This window comes from Triturus cristatus, chromosome 11 (assembly GCF_964204655.1).
Source record: "Triturus cristatus chromosome 11, aTriCri1.1, whole genome shotgun sequence".
Lineage (NCBI taxonomy): Eukaryota > Metazoa > Chordata > Amphibia > Caudata > Salamandridae > Triturus > Triturus cristatus.
The window spans coordinates 757860240-757880111 of record NC_140594.1 but is presented as its reverse complement, the minus strand read 5'-3'; the positions used below and the strand labels follow the sequence as shown (position 1 = coordinate 757880111).

The following is a 19872-nucleotide window of genomic DNA, read 5'->3' as shown; positions in this document are numbered from 1 at the left end:
CTTTGAGGACTTCTGTTGCTTCTTTCTGCACTTCTTTTTTTTCTTTCTGTGCATTTTTTCTTCTTTCTTCACATGTCCTATCTCTGTAGGCATAGTTAGAAATTAGCATTTAAAAAACCTTTGAAATTCACAGAAAAAACCATAGGTTTCAGGCACGTTATAGTTAGGAATTAGCATTTAAAAAACCTCAAATTCACTGAAAAAACCATAGGTTTCAGGGGTGTTATAGTTAGCTGGACTTTTCACTTGTACAAAACCATTGAAATTCCCCCGTTATAGTTAGTTCAGCTAACTATAACTCGCGCGCCCGCAATGCACTGCTGATGACGTCACATATTACATCACTCATGACATGATCAGTGACATCACTCATATATATATATATATATTATCTACTGGCGGTCGCCACGGTGAAAAACCTTAAAAAAAAAATAAAAATAAATACAGAACTTAGCATTTAAAAAGCCGTACAAATTCACTGAAAAAACCATAGGTTTCACACACGTTATAGTTAGGAATTAGCATTTAAAAAACCTTGCAAATTCACTTAAAAAACCATAGGTTTCACACATGTTATAGTTAGCTGGACATTTCACTCGTGAAAAACCATTGAAATTCCCCCGTTATAGTTAGTGCAGGCAACTATAACTCACGCGACCGCAATCCTCTGCTGATGACGTCAGATATTACATCACTGATGACATATGTGTCTTTCTGAAAAAAAAATATTTGTAATATATGTATGGCTAAAGATTAATGGAAGAAGACATGGGTAAATAGGTGTCTAAATACAGTGATGTAATATCTGACGTCATCAGCAGAGGGCAGCAAACCCACCTTGAAGACTTGGAAAACCGCTCCCGTCGCCATAATATCAGGATTAGAGGTGTAAAAGTGGATGACGCCTCAAGAGACCTTTTCACCTACACGAGGGAGCGCTTTAATCACATTCCGGGAAGGCCACCGAAGGCAGCTTTGAAAGCAGTCATTAGGGGGGAGTTCATTGCAGTCTCGGTGGCTGACAATAGGGAGCGCGGGCGCAAACGGGAAGAGCTCACACAACAGACCTGAGAGCTGGAGCAGATGCACCAGAGGACGGGAGCCCCGAGGGTGTGGCGACAGCTTAAAGCCGTGTGCCACCAACTAGCGGCGCTTGATCAGGATAGGGCGGAATTTGCGGCGCTACGATTGAAGCATGCATACTATGCCGGGGGTCAGATGTGGACGCCTCCTCGCTCATAGAATAAGGGAGGTCCGTCAACGACACGGGGTCAAGGAGATCACCCGAACGGATGGCACATGCGTATCTGAAGATGGCGCTATAGCGGAAACATTCAGCAACTTTTATGCCACTCTTTACGCGGGGGCCTCGTTAGAAAGTTCCGAGGGGACGGCCCTCCTGGATTCTGTTACCCTGCCAGCTCTGACTAAGGCCCACGCAGACCACCTTGACAGAGACATTCAGACGGAGGAGGTCATAGCCGCTATATCTCGTCTCAAGCTGGTGAAAGCCCCCGGTCCGGACGGCTTCTCCGGCCTATTTTCTACAAAATGTTTTGCACCTTGCTCGCCCCGATTCTCACCCGGTTATTTAACTCCTTTGCCGACCAGGGGGCGATACCAAGTGATCTCTTAGAAGCCTCTATAGCGGTGATCCCTAAACCCGGGAAGGATAGATCTCACTGCGGAGCATATCGCCCAATATCCCTCCTCAACATAGATTTTAAATTGTACACGGGCATTTTAGCTACTCATCTTGGCCCCCATATGCCCGGCCTCATTGATCCGGACCAAGCAGGGTTCATCCCTGAACGGCAAACTTCGGATAACACTAAACGGATTTTACACCTTGTCGAGAAAGCTACCCGAGTTCCGGTAGAATACATGATGCTAGCCGTCGATGCTGAAAAAGCATTTGACCGTGTGCACTGGCCCTATTTAGAACAGGTGTTAGAAAGAGTGGGGATGGGGGAACGATTGCAAGTTTCCCACAGCAACGGTCCGAGTGAATGGCTACACGTCCTCCCGATTCCATATTGAAAGAGGCACGAGACAGGGGTGCCCGCTGTCGTCCCTCCTCTTTGCCCTCTACATGGAGCCTCTAGCTCAGAGAATGCGGCAGAATCCAGAGATCAGGGGGATCAAATTTGGGGGCTATGTCCACATGATTAGCTTATACGCAGATGATGTGTTAATATCGCTTGCTGAGCCGAGGAACGCACTGTCAGCTTGTTTAGCAGAGCTGAACGCCTTTGCCCGAGCAGCGGGATTTAAGGTGAATGCTGATAAATCCATGGCCCTGGACCTATCTTTGTCACTCCCCACCCAGGAATATTTGCAAACCCTGCTTCCCATCCAATGGGCGACGGACACAATCCCATACCTGGGGATCCAGCTGGCTCCCTCCCTCCCTGCAGTGGTTAATAATAATTATGCGATACTGTGCCGGAAGATCCGCCGAGAACTTGGCCGGTGGAAAGACTACCCCTTATCATGGCTAGGCAAAATTGCAGTGGTCAAAATGACCATTCTACCACAGATCCTCTATCTTTTTCGCACCATACCTCTGCGACCGCCTGCCGGGTGGATTCGACAGACGCAATCCGACTTGGCCCAGTTTATCTAGAGTGGCTGGAAACCGCGAATGCGACGGGCACTGCTAACACTTGCTCCGGAAGACGGAGGGCTAGGAGTCCCAGATCTCCAGCTCTATTTCCAGGCGGCTCAGTTGCGGTACTTGGTGGAATGGAGCAGATGGGAATCTGAAACACACTGGTTGTTTCAGGACCAGGCGGTGGTGGCGTGACCTTTGCAGGAAATTCCCTTTCTGCACAAACCCCATAGGCCTCCTAATCTATATGCCTCGTATATCACACGGGTCCCCTGGAAGTGTGGGATGCCACTAACATCAAGCACAAACTTACAACCTTCCTGTCTCCGCTCACCCCGTTGGCCGTTAACCCTGATTTTAACCCTGGGATAGACAAGGCAGATTTTGCAGGTCGGCTGGTTGCCGATTCCTGTACCACATCTATGGCACTGATGGGGTCATCTCGTTCACTCAGTTGAGGCAGGAATTTGGGCTCCCGGAGACAGAGAGACTAAGATACCTACAAGTAAGGCATTGGGCGCTTCTCCCCTTACGAAAGATGGCTCATCACCCGCACATCAGATAAAAAAACTCATCTCCGACCTCTACAAGAGATTACAGATAAACCACACATACAAGCACAATCCCAGCAGAGAGCGGTGGGAGCAGGAGTTGGGCAGAACACTCAACCACAAAGAGTGGGAGGGAATATATTATAGGGCCAGGCACTCCGCGTATCACATGGGGCTCACGGAGACACTCACGAAGATTGTGACATATTGGTACTATACTCCAGATCGCTTGCATGCAATGGACCGCACCCGAGAGGCGAAGTGCTGGAGGGGCTGCGGCCAAGTAGGCAACCTAGTACATTTACTTTGGGAGTGCGAACACGTTCAACCTTACTGGACCCAAGTGCTGGATGAGGTGGATAAGCACTTTGAGACTGAGATACCACGCTTCCCAGCCTATGTTCTACTGGGTCTCCCCAATTCTTTGACCTACCCATTAAAATCTCGCAGAGGTAGATAGATGGCTATTGCACTAGGGTCAGCGTCACAAAAAATACTTGCGCACTGGCGCACCCCCAACACCCCAACCTTGACAGGTTGGTTGCACCGTCTGTGGTATGTCCTTGGTATAGAGAAACTGGCACTCACCATGGTGGGGGAGGGAACCAAATATGACGAGCTGTAGCAACCATTTCTGTCGCTATTAGCTACCGAATTTCGAGAGGTCACATGCCCCCGGTATCTCCGGTTGTTGCGCCGTACAGAGGCGGGACGGGCGGATTGCTGAGAGGGTAGATGGGGATCTAGCATGGCTTGGGGGAGGGACGTGGAGCCCAAAAAGTGGAGGGGGACGGAAGGAAGGGAGGGGGGTCCGTTTTTTTCCCCTTTTTTTCTTTCTTTTTCTCTTCATTTAATTGTTAGTTCCTGTACGTGCTATTTCCCAACTGGGCATGCACTGTTGGGGTTGCGCTTTACAGTCACTGGGACCAGTGGCAACATTACAGCACGATATGATGATAACTATATGTACGTGTTATATTTTTGAATTGCAAATCAATAAAAACACTTAAAACATAAAGAATTTAATTTTTAAGTTTCAAGAAATCATACATGCAGTACTTGCACACAGGAATTGGCATTGCATAGTCAGAGCGTCTTGGCAACCTCTAAATATCCCACATGTACCCAGTTTACCCAAACATATTCCAGTCCTGCAAATACACGTACTATCCTGCAACGTTCGGCGTACGTGACTGCTTAGCATCACTCTGACAGTATTATTTTAATTTATTGTAGGTAGAAACAATATTTTGTGTGAAATATATAAATTATAAGGTAGATTATGAGTCAAAGGCGGTAAATCCATAATTATGCTGTGAACTTTGCAGCCGCAGAATCGCATCGACCTAGTGATCCCCTACATTGTCCACTGTTTCATCAATAATTTATTCATGAAAGATACAAAAAAAAAAAGTAAATATCCTAATCCCAATCAATGCTCATTGGTAGCTGCACTTTGGTGAAAACAGCTCTTTCAAGCTAACTACTGCAACAATAAACATTTAAGCAGATAATGAATAATTAGACCCTATAATTCCATTTCTTGGATCTGGAGACATTTACAAACCTTGTGGTTTATGATGCTCTAAGAACTACTAAATGAAATATTGGATCAAAAGCAGTTACCCATATGTATTTCAATTATCTCCACCAAACCTCCCCAAAAAAGGACATCCACTTAAGGATCTGCATAGCAAGTTTTGAGCAGATATGTCAAGCGGAGACCTAAAAAAAGGGAATGTCACAAAATTTAGATTTCCCATGTTAACTATTCTTTGTGTCTTGATACAGAAAAAAATGGCATAACAGCATTACACCAAACTTGCCATGAGAATAACACATTAATCCAAGAAGACGCTGAGCTTGGTTTGCTGTGTCTATGACCATGTCAGCTCTGGGTTGGGTCTGCCACAGGCACAATCACAGTCCAATAGCCACCACTGCAGATCTTTTGTAGGCTCCTCTGAAACTTGGATGGAGTCCAAGAGGTTTCCCTGGTGCTATTCCCACTGGGACTTCAAGTCACACTGCAGACCCATCAAGTGCCATCTGGCATGGTTACGTTGCAGGATACAGGAGGCCAAAAGACTCTTCAGCCTCAACGCCATCCTCGCTGTGATCCAAGACAGAGGTTGAAACATCGGGATCACAGTCTGAATGTCCTGGACTCTCCACTTCAGGGGGAAGGCACGAAATTGCACCTTATCCAAGATAGCTCAGATGAATGTGATAATCTGCGAGTCAGGTGTGACTTCGTCCCATTGATAGTTAATCTCAATGATGTTAGGAGGTTTGCTGTCATCTGGAGGTAGTTTATTGACTGCCTGGATTGATTTCACCTTCAACAGCCAATCATCTAGGTAGGGGAAGACTGGTACACAGACCTCCAAGGGTGCACTGTGACCACCACCATAATTTTTTTGAACAATCGAGGGGCGTTGGTAACGCCAAAGAGGAGAAGAGCAAACTGAAATGCTCCTGGCTCACTGTGAAACACATGGGCCTGCAAGATGGGAATTTGGAAATACAGATCCTGAAGGTCCAATTCCACCATCCAGTCTCCAGGAACCAGGGAAGACAAGACCTGGGCCACAGACAGTATCTTGAATGTGTTCTTCCGCAGGAAGATGTTGAGTGTGCGGCGATCTAAAATAGGACGAAGGCCTATGTCCTGCTTAGGCACAAGGAAGTAGCAGGATAACCACCTACTTTTTATTTTCTGAGGTCGGAGCCTCTCTTTGACTCCTTTGGCCAGACGTGTCTGCACTTTTTGCTGCAAAACAGACATGTGTTCCTCCGTGATCCACGCTAAAGGGGTTTCAAGGTGGGGTGAGGTAAAAAGGACTGGGAGTGAACAGCTCCGCTTTTTTTAATTTTTATTTATTTATTTATTTTGAGAGCTGAATTAAAACTTTACAATGTGCAATTTGGACAATAAAAGCAGTTATTATTCTTTTCTACAATATATATTTAGTATATCATCTTACGTTATAGCTAAAATCCATTTCCCTCTTTCCTTATCGCCTACAGATATTTATCATGGATCTATCAAAAAGGTGCAATATGCAAATAATGAATAATAAAGTGCAGTGCAAAACCATTATACCATAATCCAGTTGTCATACTCAGACTTTCTAAAGGGGGGGTGTGCTGGACCCTCATCCATTCTAAATACATAGAAATAAAGTGCAGTGCATAGCAGTTTATACATAATAAAACATCATTAAACCGCTAACAAACATTACTCATCCACTTCGATCTAAAACACTGAGCCTTTTATTTTCTATCTTGTACATTAATTTCCAAACTGCCAAAAATGTCCTAGTAGCTACTACCCTTTTGCATATGCTTCCTCGAAAGTTTGGGTTGGGATTTTTGCTGTCCTTCAGTTCTGAAGGATCAAGGAGCGAGCCACCAAAGCAGAAATCACTATGAATGCTTTCTCTCCTTTGGAGATTGGAGTATTCGAACTTTGCCTTATAAACCCAAACAATGCGATTTCTGGCTCTGGTTTTAGTTTTCTCCGTAGACCTTCATTAAAAGCGGAGAACACTTCCTCCCAAAACTGGGTTAAAGACGGACATGTAAAGAAAATATGAATCCAGCCCCCCAGCCCCATTTGTCGAAAACTCTTGTCCTCTACCTCTGGATACATCTTATGTAAGGACCTCGGTGTATAATAAGCCATCCAACGGGATAAAAATGCCATTCTTTTAAAATTAGCAGCTCTTAATATTTTATTACCATGCAATAAAATCTCCTGCCACTCTAATTCTGAAAAAGTACATTGAGTTTCTTGGGAGATTTTGTCTAAAAACCCTGTTACTACTTTCCCTTTGATCTCGTAATAATCTATACCAATTTCCGACACCCCTTAATTTAGCTCTAAAAAGGGCTGGTAATACAGAGGCCGAAGCAATATTCAAAGGAAAACAGAATTTCTTCACAAATTGAATAATCTGGAGAAAGCCAAATAAATACGAATTGCAGCTGGTTCCACATCTAGCCTGAATCTCTTGCCACTTTATACATCTTTATACATCTCCCGCCAACCACAAAATGAGCTAATTCCTTGAAGCCTTTACTTTCCCAAAAGCTTTTCTGATTATTTCTAATATAAGGGCCCAGTGTTTTACACTTCATGAGTTTCAAAAACTCATATCCCCCTGCATTCGCCTTTGTATGATAAAATGAGTGTATTCTTTCCCCAAACCCCTGTAGTGTCTTGTAATGAGTCTTTTTCGGAAGTTTGGCCGTTCCTGAACCATCTTATCCACAAAAAAACTATCCAGCGATTCATTACCATCTAACATTCTAGCAATTAAATCCACAAAAGGTGCTTCATAATAAATTTGTATCTCTGGAAGTGCTAACCCCCCTTGTCTAATATTGAGTTGAAGCACTGGAAGTCACACTCGTGATGCTTTTTTCCCCAAATAAATTGTCGAAACATACCTTCCAAATGTTTAAAATATGCAATATTAATTTTAATGGGAACATTCGAGAATCAAAATGTTACTAATGGTAGGATGGATATTTTTATCAGAGCTACCCTACCAATTATTGTAAATGGAATAAGAGTCCATCTATCTAATAGATTTCTAATCTTGGTAGCCATTGCTAAATAATTCAATTAAAAAAGTTCCTCAAAACTATTTGTAACATAAATCCCTAAATAACGAATCGGAGCAGAAGATAGAGCTTGCCGTTGCAGAAACTCAGGCAGAATTTGACTACTTGCATTGAGTAATAAGATTTCCGTTTTGTTATGGTTGATTTTATACCCTCCAATAGTTTCTAACTGCATAAATTCAGTCAAAGCTGTCCTGATATTCTGTTCTTCTGATCTAAGGTAGAGAATAATGTCACCTGCAAATAGTTTTCATTTGGGCATTCCTTCCAAGGGTGCTTGTATCTGCATATTAGCCCTAATTTTTGCAGCAAGAGGTTCTATAACAAATGCGAATAAAGCAGGGGATAGGGGGCATCCCCGATGGGTTCCTCCCTTATATCCACTCTTCCTGCTAACTGCGAATTTATAATAACTTGGCCCTGAGCCCCTTGATATAGATTTGCCAACATTTTTGTTATTTGCTTTGGGAATCCAATCTTTGCAAGGACTGCAAAAAGAGCTTGCCAATTAACTACAACAAATGCTTTTTCGGCATTGACCGTCATTATAAGGACAGGTAGTTTGTTTGAGTTAAAAAAATCAAGGGCTTGGACAAGGAACCCAGTATTTTATGACATATATCTGATTGAGACTTTACCATCCGGCATTGAAGCAATGGCCTCCTTGATTTCACTTGGGGTGATTTTGGCACATATTTCATCTTCCTGATCATCTGTCATAACCGAAAGATTAATGCCTCCCAAATATTGGGTTATCGCCTTGTTCGATTCCATAAGCTTAGTTGCATAAAGCTGGCGATAATGGTTCAAAAATATTTGCGCAATTTTTTCCTTATCCAAAATCAGTACCCCTGACTAAGGTTCTATCAGTTCTGGAACTATCATGGACTCCTGCTTGGCTTTGGTTGACCAGGCCAAGGGTTCTCCCACTAACTGACTCTCCTCGTACACACGTTGCTGGTACGCCCGGGAGCTGGTTATTTTTTGGAGAGTAAAAAATTCCCTTAACTCCTGTTTAGTTCTGAATAGTTGTTGCTCCAATTCAGAATGCTCCCCCCTGCTACTATCCCTCTGCTGTAAGGCTAGATCCACAGCTTGTTGTAATTTTGGTATTTGCTGTCTTCATATCTTAGATTGAAATGCCGAGAAGGCCATCATCTGGCCCGTTACTGTAGCCTTAAAGGCCCCCATATCAAAAAAAGTCGACGCACCCTTATTTTCCCGAAAGAATGTCTTAATCCATTCTTTCATATCTTCTAGCCATTTAGGGTTCGAAAGGAGGAGCCGATCCATCTGCAATCTGGGTCTCTCCCGCCTCTCTGCCTCTATTCTCATTTCAATAATAACCACAGAGTGATCTGAAAAGGAGTTGGCTCTAATTTCAGCTTTAACAAAATGAATAGAACGAGGGATTTTACAAAAATAAATACGAGAAGCTGTCTTAAACCGCTGGGAGTAACAAGTGACCTGTATATCATCTGAGTGCAGCACCCGCCAGGGATCTACAAAAAGATAATCCTGTTTCATGGAGCATATTATTCCTTTTGTCCTTGGTTTTAACTATTTTTTTCTTATTGTAGGTGTCCTTTTTCAAATCTTGAATAAAATGTAAATCTCCTCCTAACACTAACGGGCCCTCCTTACCTCTTACCAGCTCATTGATCTTTATAAGGGCTGTTGGATCATCGTTAATTGGGGCATATTAATTTACAAAATTAAACAGTGCCCCATTTACCCTAGCAGTGACCCAGATCCACCCCCCTTGAGGGTCTCTTGTTACTTGATGTATCACGCAGTTACTTCCTTGAGCAAAATAAGTAGCTACCTCCCTGACTGCTAACCCTGCAGAGGCAAAGAAGGCTTTAGAATAATATTTGGGTATAAAGAGTTTGGGTGTATTTGTTTTCAGATGGGTCGGGTCTCCTGAAGATACAAAATCTGAGGAGAAAAAGAAGTAAGCCGTCTAATAAGCCCTCCATATTTTTTCTTATTAGATATTTCATTAACATTTATCGATACCAGCCTTAAATTAGAATCCATATTGCATCGAAAAAGCTAAAGCCATACCAATTGTAGACCTTTGTTTCTCCCCTACACATTGCTCTACTCCCGTAGTTACGCTAATACTATGGTTTCTTCTCTAATTCTGCTCACTTTTTTTTTTTTTTATAATTATCTCCCTACATGCCCTGTCCTGTGCCACACCTCCCCCCCCAAACCCTCAGCCCCTTCCCGTGACCCTTCCTACCCCTGGCAGACGGGGAATAGTCCACCTTACCCCCTGCCTCCCCTCTTTGAGAAACCCCTAAGTCAGGTGCCATGTTGTTGCACCCTAGTGTGACCCACTACCCTACCCCGCCCCATGAATAAAAGACAAATACAGCAAAAAAACAATTTCGTTTGTGCCGGACAGTTCAAGTTCTTTACTTTTCCATAGTGATTTTCTGCAATAGTTCCTGGGCTTCATCAAGACTTGTAAACATGTGAACTCGCAATTTTGATTGTTGAGCAATGGTCGCTTGAACTCCCTGTGGTTTAAACAAATAGAGAAGCTTAATGAACTCTTTCTGACGACGTGCCGCAGCGCCACTCATCTGAGAAGATGCGGCAACCACGAACTTCCCGAGTGGAGAATTGCTTCTTCTGAATTGCTCTGGTCAAAATCTGCTCCTTCAGTCGATAGTCTGCAAAATTGACTAGAATTGTTCTGGGCAGTTTTTAATTGGGGAATGGCTGACTGGGACTGTGTGCACGTGTAATCGTAAGGTCCCCAGAAAATTCGGGAAGCAAATTTTCTTTGATGAAGGATTCGACCCACTGAAGTGTTTGTGACCCTTCACAGCCTTCAGGGACCCCAACGAACCGCAGATTTGACCAACGAGAATGATTCTCCAACTCTTCAAGCTTAGTTTCCAGTAAGTTTTTCTGTTTTTTATCGATTGAGTCCTGCTGCTGCATTGAGGTCATCTGGTCTTCCAGGAGAGAGATCCTTGATTCGGCCTCTTGGAGTCTTGCCAGATATGAACCGACTACCTCTTCAATTTTTGAAAGGCGTGCATGAAGTGCTGCTATCTTGGTTGCTTGCGTAGCTTTCATCTCCCTTATCTCGTCAAAAATAAGATTCAACATAGCTCTTATATGATACTGAAAGCTTGTCCTGGTATCCAAAAGCTGAGCACCAAACGGATCCTCTGATCCTGACCATGGTTGTTGGCTTATTGCTAGGTTTCTATCCTCCACAACAGTCAAAGATGACGATGAAGGACTCACCAAAGGTCTAAAAGGCAGAGGGAATTCCCGAGCAGCCGACGCAGGAGATGGTTGGGCCTGCTCATCATGTTCTGCAACTTGATTTAATAGAGGGAGTGGAGGCCGAGGAGTGAGTGAAGGTGCCTTTGATTTAAAAAATAACGAATATTCCTAAACATATCCGCTCGACAAGTTGGAAGACCCATGCGTCTGAAGCGGTCTTGATATCCTTGGAGGAAATGTCTGATCCTGCCCCAACAGGGTGGTGTGTGTGTCATAATGGACACAGTAAGTGGTTTGCGGTTGTGTTTGCCAAAGGGGCGGGTGACTGAGCTGCACGTTTTCCCTGATGCCCTGAACATTGTCTCTGGGTGCCGTGGCCTCAGCGTTGACTGTACTGAATGACCCTAGCGTTCCCACAAAAGGGGCGAAACTGCTAAGAATGGGAAACAGCCTCAACAACGTGGGCTTAGCCATGCATACCGTTTCCCCGCAAGCCGTACCATGCTTGCCTTAACCATGCATGTGTCTCAACAACGCATATGCATGGGTATAAGGGACAGTTTACAGGGCAGGGTTGGGGTAAGTAGGGATGTAAGGGATCGGGCAGGGTCGGGGTAAGTACGGACTCAGGTTACGCACCTGCGTTGCTACGAGAGGTACTTTACCTGATAATGATTTTAGCAGCTTACATTGCAACCCTACACTCTTTCCTACTCCCTGCTGACGAGAGGCAACTACCTCGAAACACGTGTCCAGGGATGGCTAACGCTATTCACACTTGCACTCACGACACGAGCATAGGTGTATCCGCCGATGCTGACTACAGGGACCACAGTTCTTTGGGGTAACACGCAGGTAGGTCAGCAGTGTGCGACCATTTGGATTTAATTATTTAGTGGCTCTCTGAGCCGGGGAGTCGACGGACTCAGGTTACGCACCTGCGTAGCTACGAGAGGTACTTTACCTGATAATGATTTTAGCAGCTTACATTGCAACCCTACACTCTTTCCTACTCCCTGCTGACGAGAGGCAACTACCTCGAAACACGTGTCCAGGGATGGCTAACGCTATTCACACTTGCACTCACGACACAAGCATAGGTGTATCCGCCGACGCTGACTACAGGGACCACAGTTCTTTGGGGTAACACGCAGGTAGGTCAGCAGTGTGCGACCATTTGGATTTAATTATTTAGTGGCTCTCTGAGCCGGGGAGTCGACGGATTCAGGTTACGCACCTGCGTTGCTACGAGAGGTACTTTACCTGATAATGATTTTAGCAGCTTACATTGCAACCCTACACTCTTTCCTACTCCCTGCTGACGAGAGGCAACTACCTCGAAACACGTGTCAAGGGATGGCTAACGCTATTCACACTTGCACTCACGACACGAGCATAGGTGTATCCGCCGACGCTGACTACAGGGACCACAGTTCTTTGGGGTAACACGCAGGTAGGTCAGCAGTGTGCGACCATTTGGATTTAATTATTTAGTGGCTCTCTGAGCCGGGGAGTCGACGGACTCAGGTTACGCACCTGCGTTGCTACGAGAAGTACTTTACCTGATAATGATTTTAGCAGCTTACATTGCAACCCTACACTCTTTCCTACTCCCTGCTGACGAGAGGCAACTACCTCGAAACAAGTGTCCAGGGATGGCTAACGCTATTCACACTTGCACTCACGACACGAGCATAGGTGCATCCGCCGACGCTGACTACAGGGACCACAGTTCTTTGGGGTAACACGCAGGTAGGTCAGCAGTGTGCGACCATTTGGATTTAATTATTTAGTGGCTCTCTGAGCCGGGGAGTCGACGGACTCAGGTCACGCACCTGCGTTGCTACGAGAGGTACTTTACCTGATAATGATTTTAGCAGCTTACATTGCAACCCTACACTCTTTCCTACTCCCTGCTGACGAGAGGCAACTACCTCGAAACACGTGTCCAGGGATGGCTAACGCTATTCACACTTGCACTCACGACACGAGCATAGGTGTATCCGCCGACGCTGACTACAGGGACCACAGTTCTTTGGGGTAACACGCAGGTAGGTCAGCAGTGTGCGACCATTTGGATTTAATTATTTAGTGGCTCTCTGAGCCGGGGAGTCGACGGACTCAGGTTACGCACCTGCGTTGCTACGAGAGGTACTTTACCTGATAATGATTTTAGCAGCTTACATTGCAACCCTACACTCTTTCCTACTCCCTGCTGACGAGAGGCAACTACCTCGAAACACGTGTCCAGGGATGGCTAACGCTATTCACACTTGCACTCACGACACGAGCATAGGTGTATCCGCCGACGCTGACTACAGGGACCACAGTTCTTTGGGGTAACACGCAGGTAGGTCAGCAGTGTGCGACCATTTGGATTTAGGGATGTAAGGGATTGTTTAGGGCTCAGGGCGGGTGGGGTCAGGGTAGTTTTTGGGGTGTGGGTTTAATTTATAGGGGCCAGGGGAGAGAGAAAAGGGACAGTTTACAAACCAGGGGGCAGGGGTATGATCTTTAGACCGCATGCCCCTTTACTCATCATGTTGCTGAGAATATTGCCTGGTAGGAACAGGCAGCCAAAGGGAAAGCGTTATGGTATGACTTTCCTTAAGGCGTTTGAGTTTGCTTTTTTACCAAAAAGGTGAGAGCTATCAAACGATATGTCCATTAAAGATGTTTGGAAATATCCAGAAGAGCCCGTAGCTCTCATCCAGGTGTGACGTTGAAGCACTACACACATACTCATTGCCCGTTCCAAGCAGTCAGTTATGTATAACTCAGATTTTTTAACGATTTTTGCTGCATCCTGGCCATTCTGAATGATTTGGGCTAAAGACGTCCATAGGTCGTCTAGAACTGGCAGAAGGATTTAACCAACTACATCTCATAAAGCATAGCTCTAGCAGGCCAGAAGACAGCTGGCAGTAACGGAATGCAAAGCAAGACTAGATGATGAAAACATATGTTTGCCAAACGTTTTCATGCATTTTGACTCACGGTCAGGAGATATGCAGGAAAGGCATTAGGGTTCCATTTGTTGGTGAACTCCTGGATCACCAGTCTCTGGCATAGAGTGTTGTGTTAAGAAGTTAGGATCACCCGTTGACGGTATGGGTCGACAAGCAACCTGTCTGTTGACTGGGAGCCTGGAGCATGGCTTTCCCCAAGTGTCTAAAAGGGGACCCATCAAGGCCTCATTGAATGGCTAGAGAGGTTCAGCAGTTGCTTGGCAAGGCTTCAGAACTTCCCTCAGGACTTTAGATTTGACCTCCTTTGTAGGGAGCTGCAAATCAAGGACATCGGCAGCTTGCCAATGACCATAGCAAAAGTTCCACTATTCTCTGTAGCGGGACCATGGGGAAAGATCAGTTCAGGTTTCTGGACAACTCAACATATTGTGGAGCAAATTACTTCAGAAGTGGGAATGTAACCTTCCTTTTGATTTTGACCAGTCGCAGCGCAGAGACTTTCAATGTTTGAGGACATATAGTTTTGTCTAACTCTCCTGTATAGCCTATGGTTTCATCTGGGCACAGTCGTCACAGGCCCCAAGTCGTTTTCCAACCCCAGGCACCACAAAGATACTCATGAGGGTCTGTCACAGACATTTGTTTGCGACAGTCCCCATAACGGTTAAACCCTGTCATTTTGGCAAGTGACATATTTCTCTTGCACACTAGTAAAAAGTATCATTTTGGCGAAAAATACTCAAAGACGAGAGGAGTAGAGCTTTAGATTCACCTCTGAAAGTATGGAAAGAAAATAACTGATGTCAGCATGCCTGGATGTAGCTGAATCTAGCCCTGCTCATCGGACTGTGTGGAACAACGCTGAAGCGGAGCCGTGTGACACCATATACCAGCTGGCAGGAGTACTGCTTTTGAGTTTCCACATTCAGTCAGACACCTGGACGAATATTCACAAAGTGAGGAATTTGCAATTAGTGGTATCTATCAGAACTTATAAATTTGCTGAAAAAAGCCCACATATAAAGTGGTGTTATGGTTGCAAAATAAAACTGAAAAACCACCAAAATGTGCAAGTTATGCTTAGGACCACAATCCATAACTTGCACACCGGACAAGCAAACCATAACCTGCACACCAAATGCGTGCTTATTATGTCACAATATTTATTCTAACAATACCTAAAAAGAGAATGTCATTAAATACCAAGGCATACTCAATCCAATAAATAATACTACATTCATAACCATGTCTTTGAAGGTGTTAAAAGTGATATAAGATGTGATTTTATTTCAATATTTGTCATATAATCTTTCACATCAAGGGTGAGGTCACAAACATTCCATCTGATGTGTGACTTAAGATTTGCATCTTTGTTAGGAGATTTACCAATTATGGCATTAACCATATCTTGCAGGATTCCGTTTTTTTCTAGTTTAACATCATAACTCTACTTTAATCCTGTTTTTTGTTGTTTTTTAAAAAGTATACCAAAGCCAAACAAACTCTTCCCTTTAACTTTAACTTTTTTTACGAATAATTAGGAGTGAAGTAGTCATTGTGCGATTGGTTAAGATTTTATATCAGTTATTTTTGTAATATGCACTTTCATAAGATTTCAATGCGTTTCAAGTTGGTCTTATATAAGAATCCAGGGCCTGACTGAGACACAGACACGGCCCTGACAAAAATGCTAAAACCAACCACACTGCCTTACTCTCCTCGCTCGGTTTTTCTCTTTTCATCCATCCATCCTCTCCCCTTCTCTCCTCTCACTCTTCTCCCTCTTGCATCACTCGAAGACCCCTGTGCCTGCTGCAGTTAACCGTGGGGGGCTGGGGAAAATAACCAAGGCATTTGCAGAGGTCCTGGGCTTCCGTAACTTGTCTCAAATGGGTCTAGCTCTCTTGGGGAGAAGGGGAGCGGGTAGGGGGTGGGTGGTAGGGGGTGTATTAAAGGAGGAGGGAATGTAAAGTTACAAGTATTGCTCACAACAGAGATGGAGCCAGACCTACGCTGTAGTCCCCTTTTGGACAGTCTGAAATTGATTAAATGTCAGTTGTTTTAAAGGGACACAACAACCTAATAACAAAAAAGAACAGACATATTTATTATACTGAATTCTCACTTTGCGACTTGAAGTGCGAGCACAAGAAAACAGAAAAACACTGTTTGGAATTCACGGTCTCTAGGAGATGTGCACCTAAACTGCAGGGTCATCGTGGAAGTAAGTAAAGAAATGTAAAAACCTTTTTAATGTAAAAGGACTAGATTGCTGGCAGAGTATAACAAACACGAAGAAAACATTATGGTACGTGGTCATGAAATATTTGGTCTCCACTAATTCAAAGACATCAAGTTTTAAACAATATAGTCAGGCGCTCTGAAGTATCTGTCCTGACACATTTCTGGAGTTTGGTGCAATAATAATTTAGGGCTGTAGGTGAAGAATCCAAACACCGAGCAGACAATCTCAAGCTTTACTTATAGCAATTGAAATAATCTTACCCAGGAGGATGCATGCCATTGCTTTTGCTTTAGAACCCAACACAGAAGTGAAAGAACAAAATGTACAAGTATATTGTAGGAACCACCACCCTATTATATTTGTTTAATATGAATTTTTCCTAGTGCGACTCTGCTGCCATGCCACTGATAAACCATTTTATTCAGATTGTAACACGATTATTTACTTTATAAATGATCCTATTCAAAATCTCTCAAATGAAATCATTCCGGCAGGCCTGCAGTTGCCAATCTCTGTCCTGCTTAGTGGTTTTCTGGGTCAACTGAATGTTTCCTGTCTCCAGTATATGATCGAATGAATGAAAGTGTCATATTACAAATGTTAATTTAATGAAGGCCCAAGCATGGACAATTGTGTCATTAGAGAAATGGAGTAGTCTGGTAAACCTCAAATCAGGATGGGGAGTTAGCTACAAGGAGATAATGACAGAGGATTAAGAAGAGTAACACAAGCAAAATCATTACACAACGTGATGCCCCAAAAGCATTGGATGTTGAAGGAAAACGGTTTTATAGGGGCTGGGCCATATCCTCTAACAGAATTTCTTTGAATCATCTCCACTTTCCTGATATATTCCAATATATGAAGGTCTAAACATAATGGCTATGTTCACTCACACACTGAACTTTTAGTTGGGCATATGCCAATACCTATCTCACAGTGATGTCCAGTAAAGCGATACGGGCAGGAACAGTAGTACTCTCCATGGGATTCCTTGCAAGATCCCCCGTTGCGACACGGTCTGGAGCTGCATGGTCCCGGCCTTACTGAGGAGATACAGACAGAGAGACACAAAAAGGCAAAACAGTTAATTTATTGCCACAAAGGCACCAATCTCTTCCCTGCATTAGCTTAACTTTGCAACTTTACACTGCATCAATTATGTAGCCCTAATTTTTAGGCGAGCCTAGCACAGCGCGCATGCACTGCTCTGCGAGGCATGCTGTACCTGGTATGTGTGGATGAAGAACATCCTATCTTTTTTATTGGCTTCTGTTAGTGTGCTTCTTAAAGACCTGCTATTGTTTGGTGTTTTGGACCCTCCAAGGCGACTGCCCGTTACTGTGGTATTTCTCTGTTTTGAATATATGTTCATTCCTGCACAGTCTTTTTTCCTTTCCCTCCATGTGTCTATCAGCAGGGCTTTATGGACGCCATGATCTATGTTTTGGGCGGCATTTATATTACGGCCGCCTTAACTTTCCCTTCCTTCGATCCCTCCTCGTGTTCGGAGCCCTCCCCCACTATCCAAGCACAAACACAGCTGTGGGTTTCTCACAGCAGGGAGCTGATGCCAAGACCTCGCACTGCAAATCCACCCCCACCACAAGCACTCACCCGTTGCCTGCCTCTGTTAGTCCCAACACACTATTAACATGGTATGCAGATTCAACCGAGTGCTTTGCACTCTGCAAAAACAGTTATTGTTACAAATTCTTGGTATACATCATTAGGCAGACAAAGTTGATGACTATACAAATGAAATGCGTGCAATTGTAAATTATTTCTTTGCAGATGTGCCCTCAGATACAATGTTAAATGCCCATCTTATCTGTTGGTTCTCCACGGAGAGTCAAGTCATAGTCCCATTTAATGGCAATAAAGTGAATAGCGAGTGTATTATTTCAGAAGAGTCATACACGTTTCGAAAGAGGGCGACCCTAAGAACAAGCATTTGCAATGGAATAGGTCTCACATTTGCGAGAATTTGAGCTATTGGCATTGTAAATGACAGTGCTTTTTATTTATGCGTTTTGATAAACTGCAAGAGATGCGTAAACACGCACATTGTACTTATAGTCATTGCCTACGAGAAGCATTGCTGGAAATACCTGCGCCTCTTTTACTGCCAGCCTTGCTTTTCGTAAGCAACGACGATAAGTACAATGTGTGTTTACGCAATGCTTGTAGGTTTTAAAAACACAAATTTAAAAAAAGGCATTGTCATTTACAATGCCAGTGGCTCAAACTCTTGCAAATGCGAGACCTATTGCATTGCAAATGCTTGTTTTAGTCTGCCATATGTACAGTGTTCTACTCATTTGTACCTCCACAGGTAGAGCTCCCTTTCTTTCATATATGACAATTAAGAGAGGAGTGAGAAGCAATGAAAGGGAAACCCTCAGCCTCCCAAATTCAAACAAGTAATTATTAGGGGTGGGCGGAATTTGTGAAAGCGACTTTCGCAAATTATCGCGAAAATGTTAAAAATCTCCGCAAACAAGCGGAAATATCGCGAAGATGCGGAAGTTTTTTTCCGGCATGTTCGCGAGATTTTCTGAATGGTTGCGGGTCGCCAACTTACCCATGTGGTTGCTTGCGGGCGCGGCCATCTTGTTTTCAGTTGTCTCGCGGTGCATGATCGCGAGAAAAAAGACGTGATCGCGCGACGCATGAGGTCACTGCGGACGCGAACTGTCGCGAGACAGCGCAAATGGCTAAAGAACAAGTTACTTACCTTCGGTAACGATGTATCTGTAAGAAACATTAGTTAGTTAGATTCCTCACCTTAGAATATCCCCAGGCGTCAGACTGGATCCGGAAGATTTTTCGTCAGCAATACCCCTTGCGCGTCGCTAGGCGTCGTCTGCGGCTCCGCGTCCGTCGTCGGCATCGTGCGCCGGGATGACGTCGTCGGAGTACTTAGACGCCGCCCTCGCGCGCTGACGTCAGTTCTTGTACATAGCCTTCCGCGCCAGGAACGCAGAGCCATGCAAAGACCGACACTGGTGCCAAAAATAAAATCTAGGGGCCTGAAAGGACAACCTTAACCCTAGATGTCAGTTCGCAGAACGGGGAGGATGGGTGGGTCGGTGAGGAATCTAACTAACTAATGTTTCTTACAGATACATCGTTACCGAAGGTAAGTAACTTGTTCATCTGAAAGAAACACGTTAGTTAGATTCCTCACCTTAGAATAGATACCCAAGCAATACCATCCCCGGTGGTGGGTCTGCGAACCAAGATCACACCAGAAAGTCCTGGAGGACAGAACGGCCAAAGAAGCCATCCCTCCGGACTTGGCTGTCAAGGCAATAATGCCTGGCAAACGTGTGTAGCGAAGCCCACGTTGCCGCCTGACAGATGTCCTGCAAAGGGACACCCCGTCCCAAAGCAGTGGTAGCCGCTGTGGCCCGAGTAGAATGGGCGCGCAGCCCAGCAGGAGGGTCCTTTTTAGCCAAGGAATAGCAAATTTTTATACACAAAACGACCCACCGAGAGATGGTCCGTTTGTGCACAGCTTTCCCCTTCTTAGCGCCCACGTACCCAACAAAAAGCTGGTCGTCCACCCGGAACTGTTTTGTGCAGTCCAGATAAAAGGAGAGCGCACGT

The 19872-nt window shown here is 44.5% G+C and overlaps 1 protein-coding gene across 5 annotated transcripts in view; it reads right to left on the bottom strand.

Annotated features, from left to right (window-relative positions):
- The window catches only part of SNED1 (sushi, nidogen and EGF like domains 1), a 3096442-nt gene that overhangs the window by 1842333 nt on the left and 1234237 nt on the right, over window positions 1-19872 (bottom strand). For all 5 annotated transcript variants that reach the window (XM_085634426.1, XM_085634427.1, XM_085634428.1 and 2 more), the window contains one exon: window positions 17190-17306. In XM_085634426.1, coding sequence (XP_085490552.1) covers window positions 17190-17306 — 117 coding nt within the window. The remainder of the gene's footprint in view (window positions 1-17189; window positions 17307-19872) is intronic.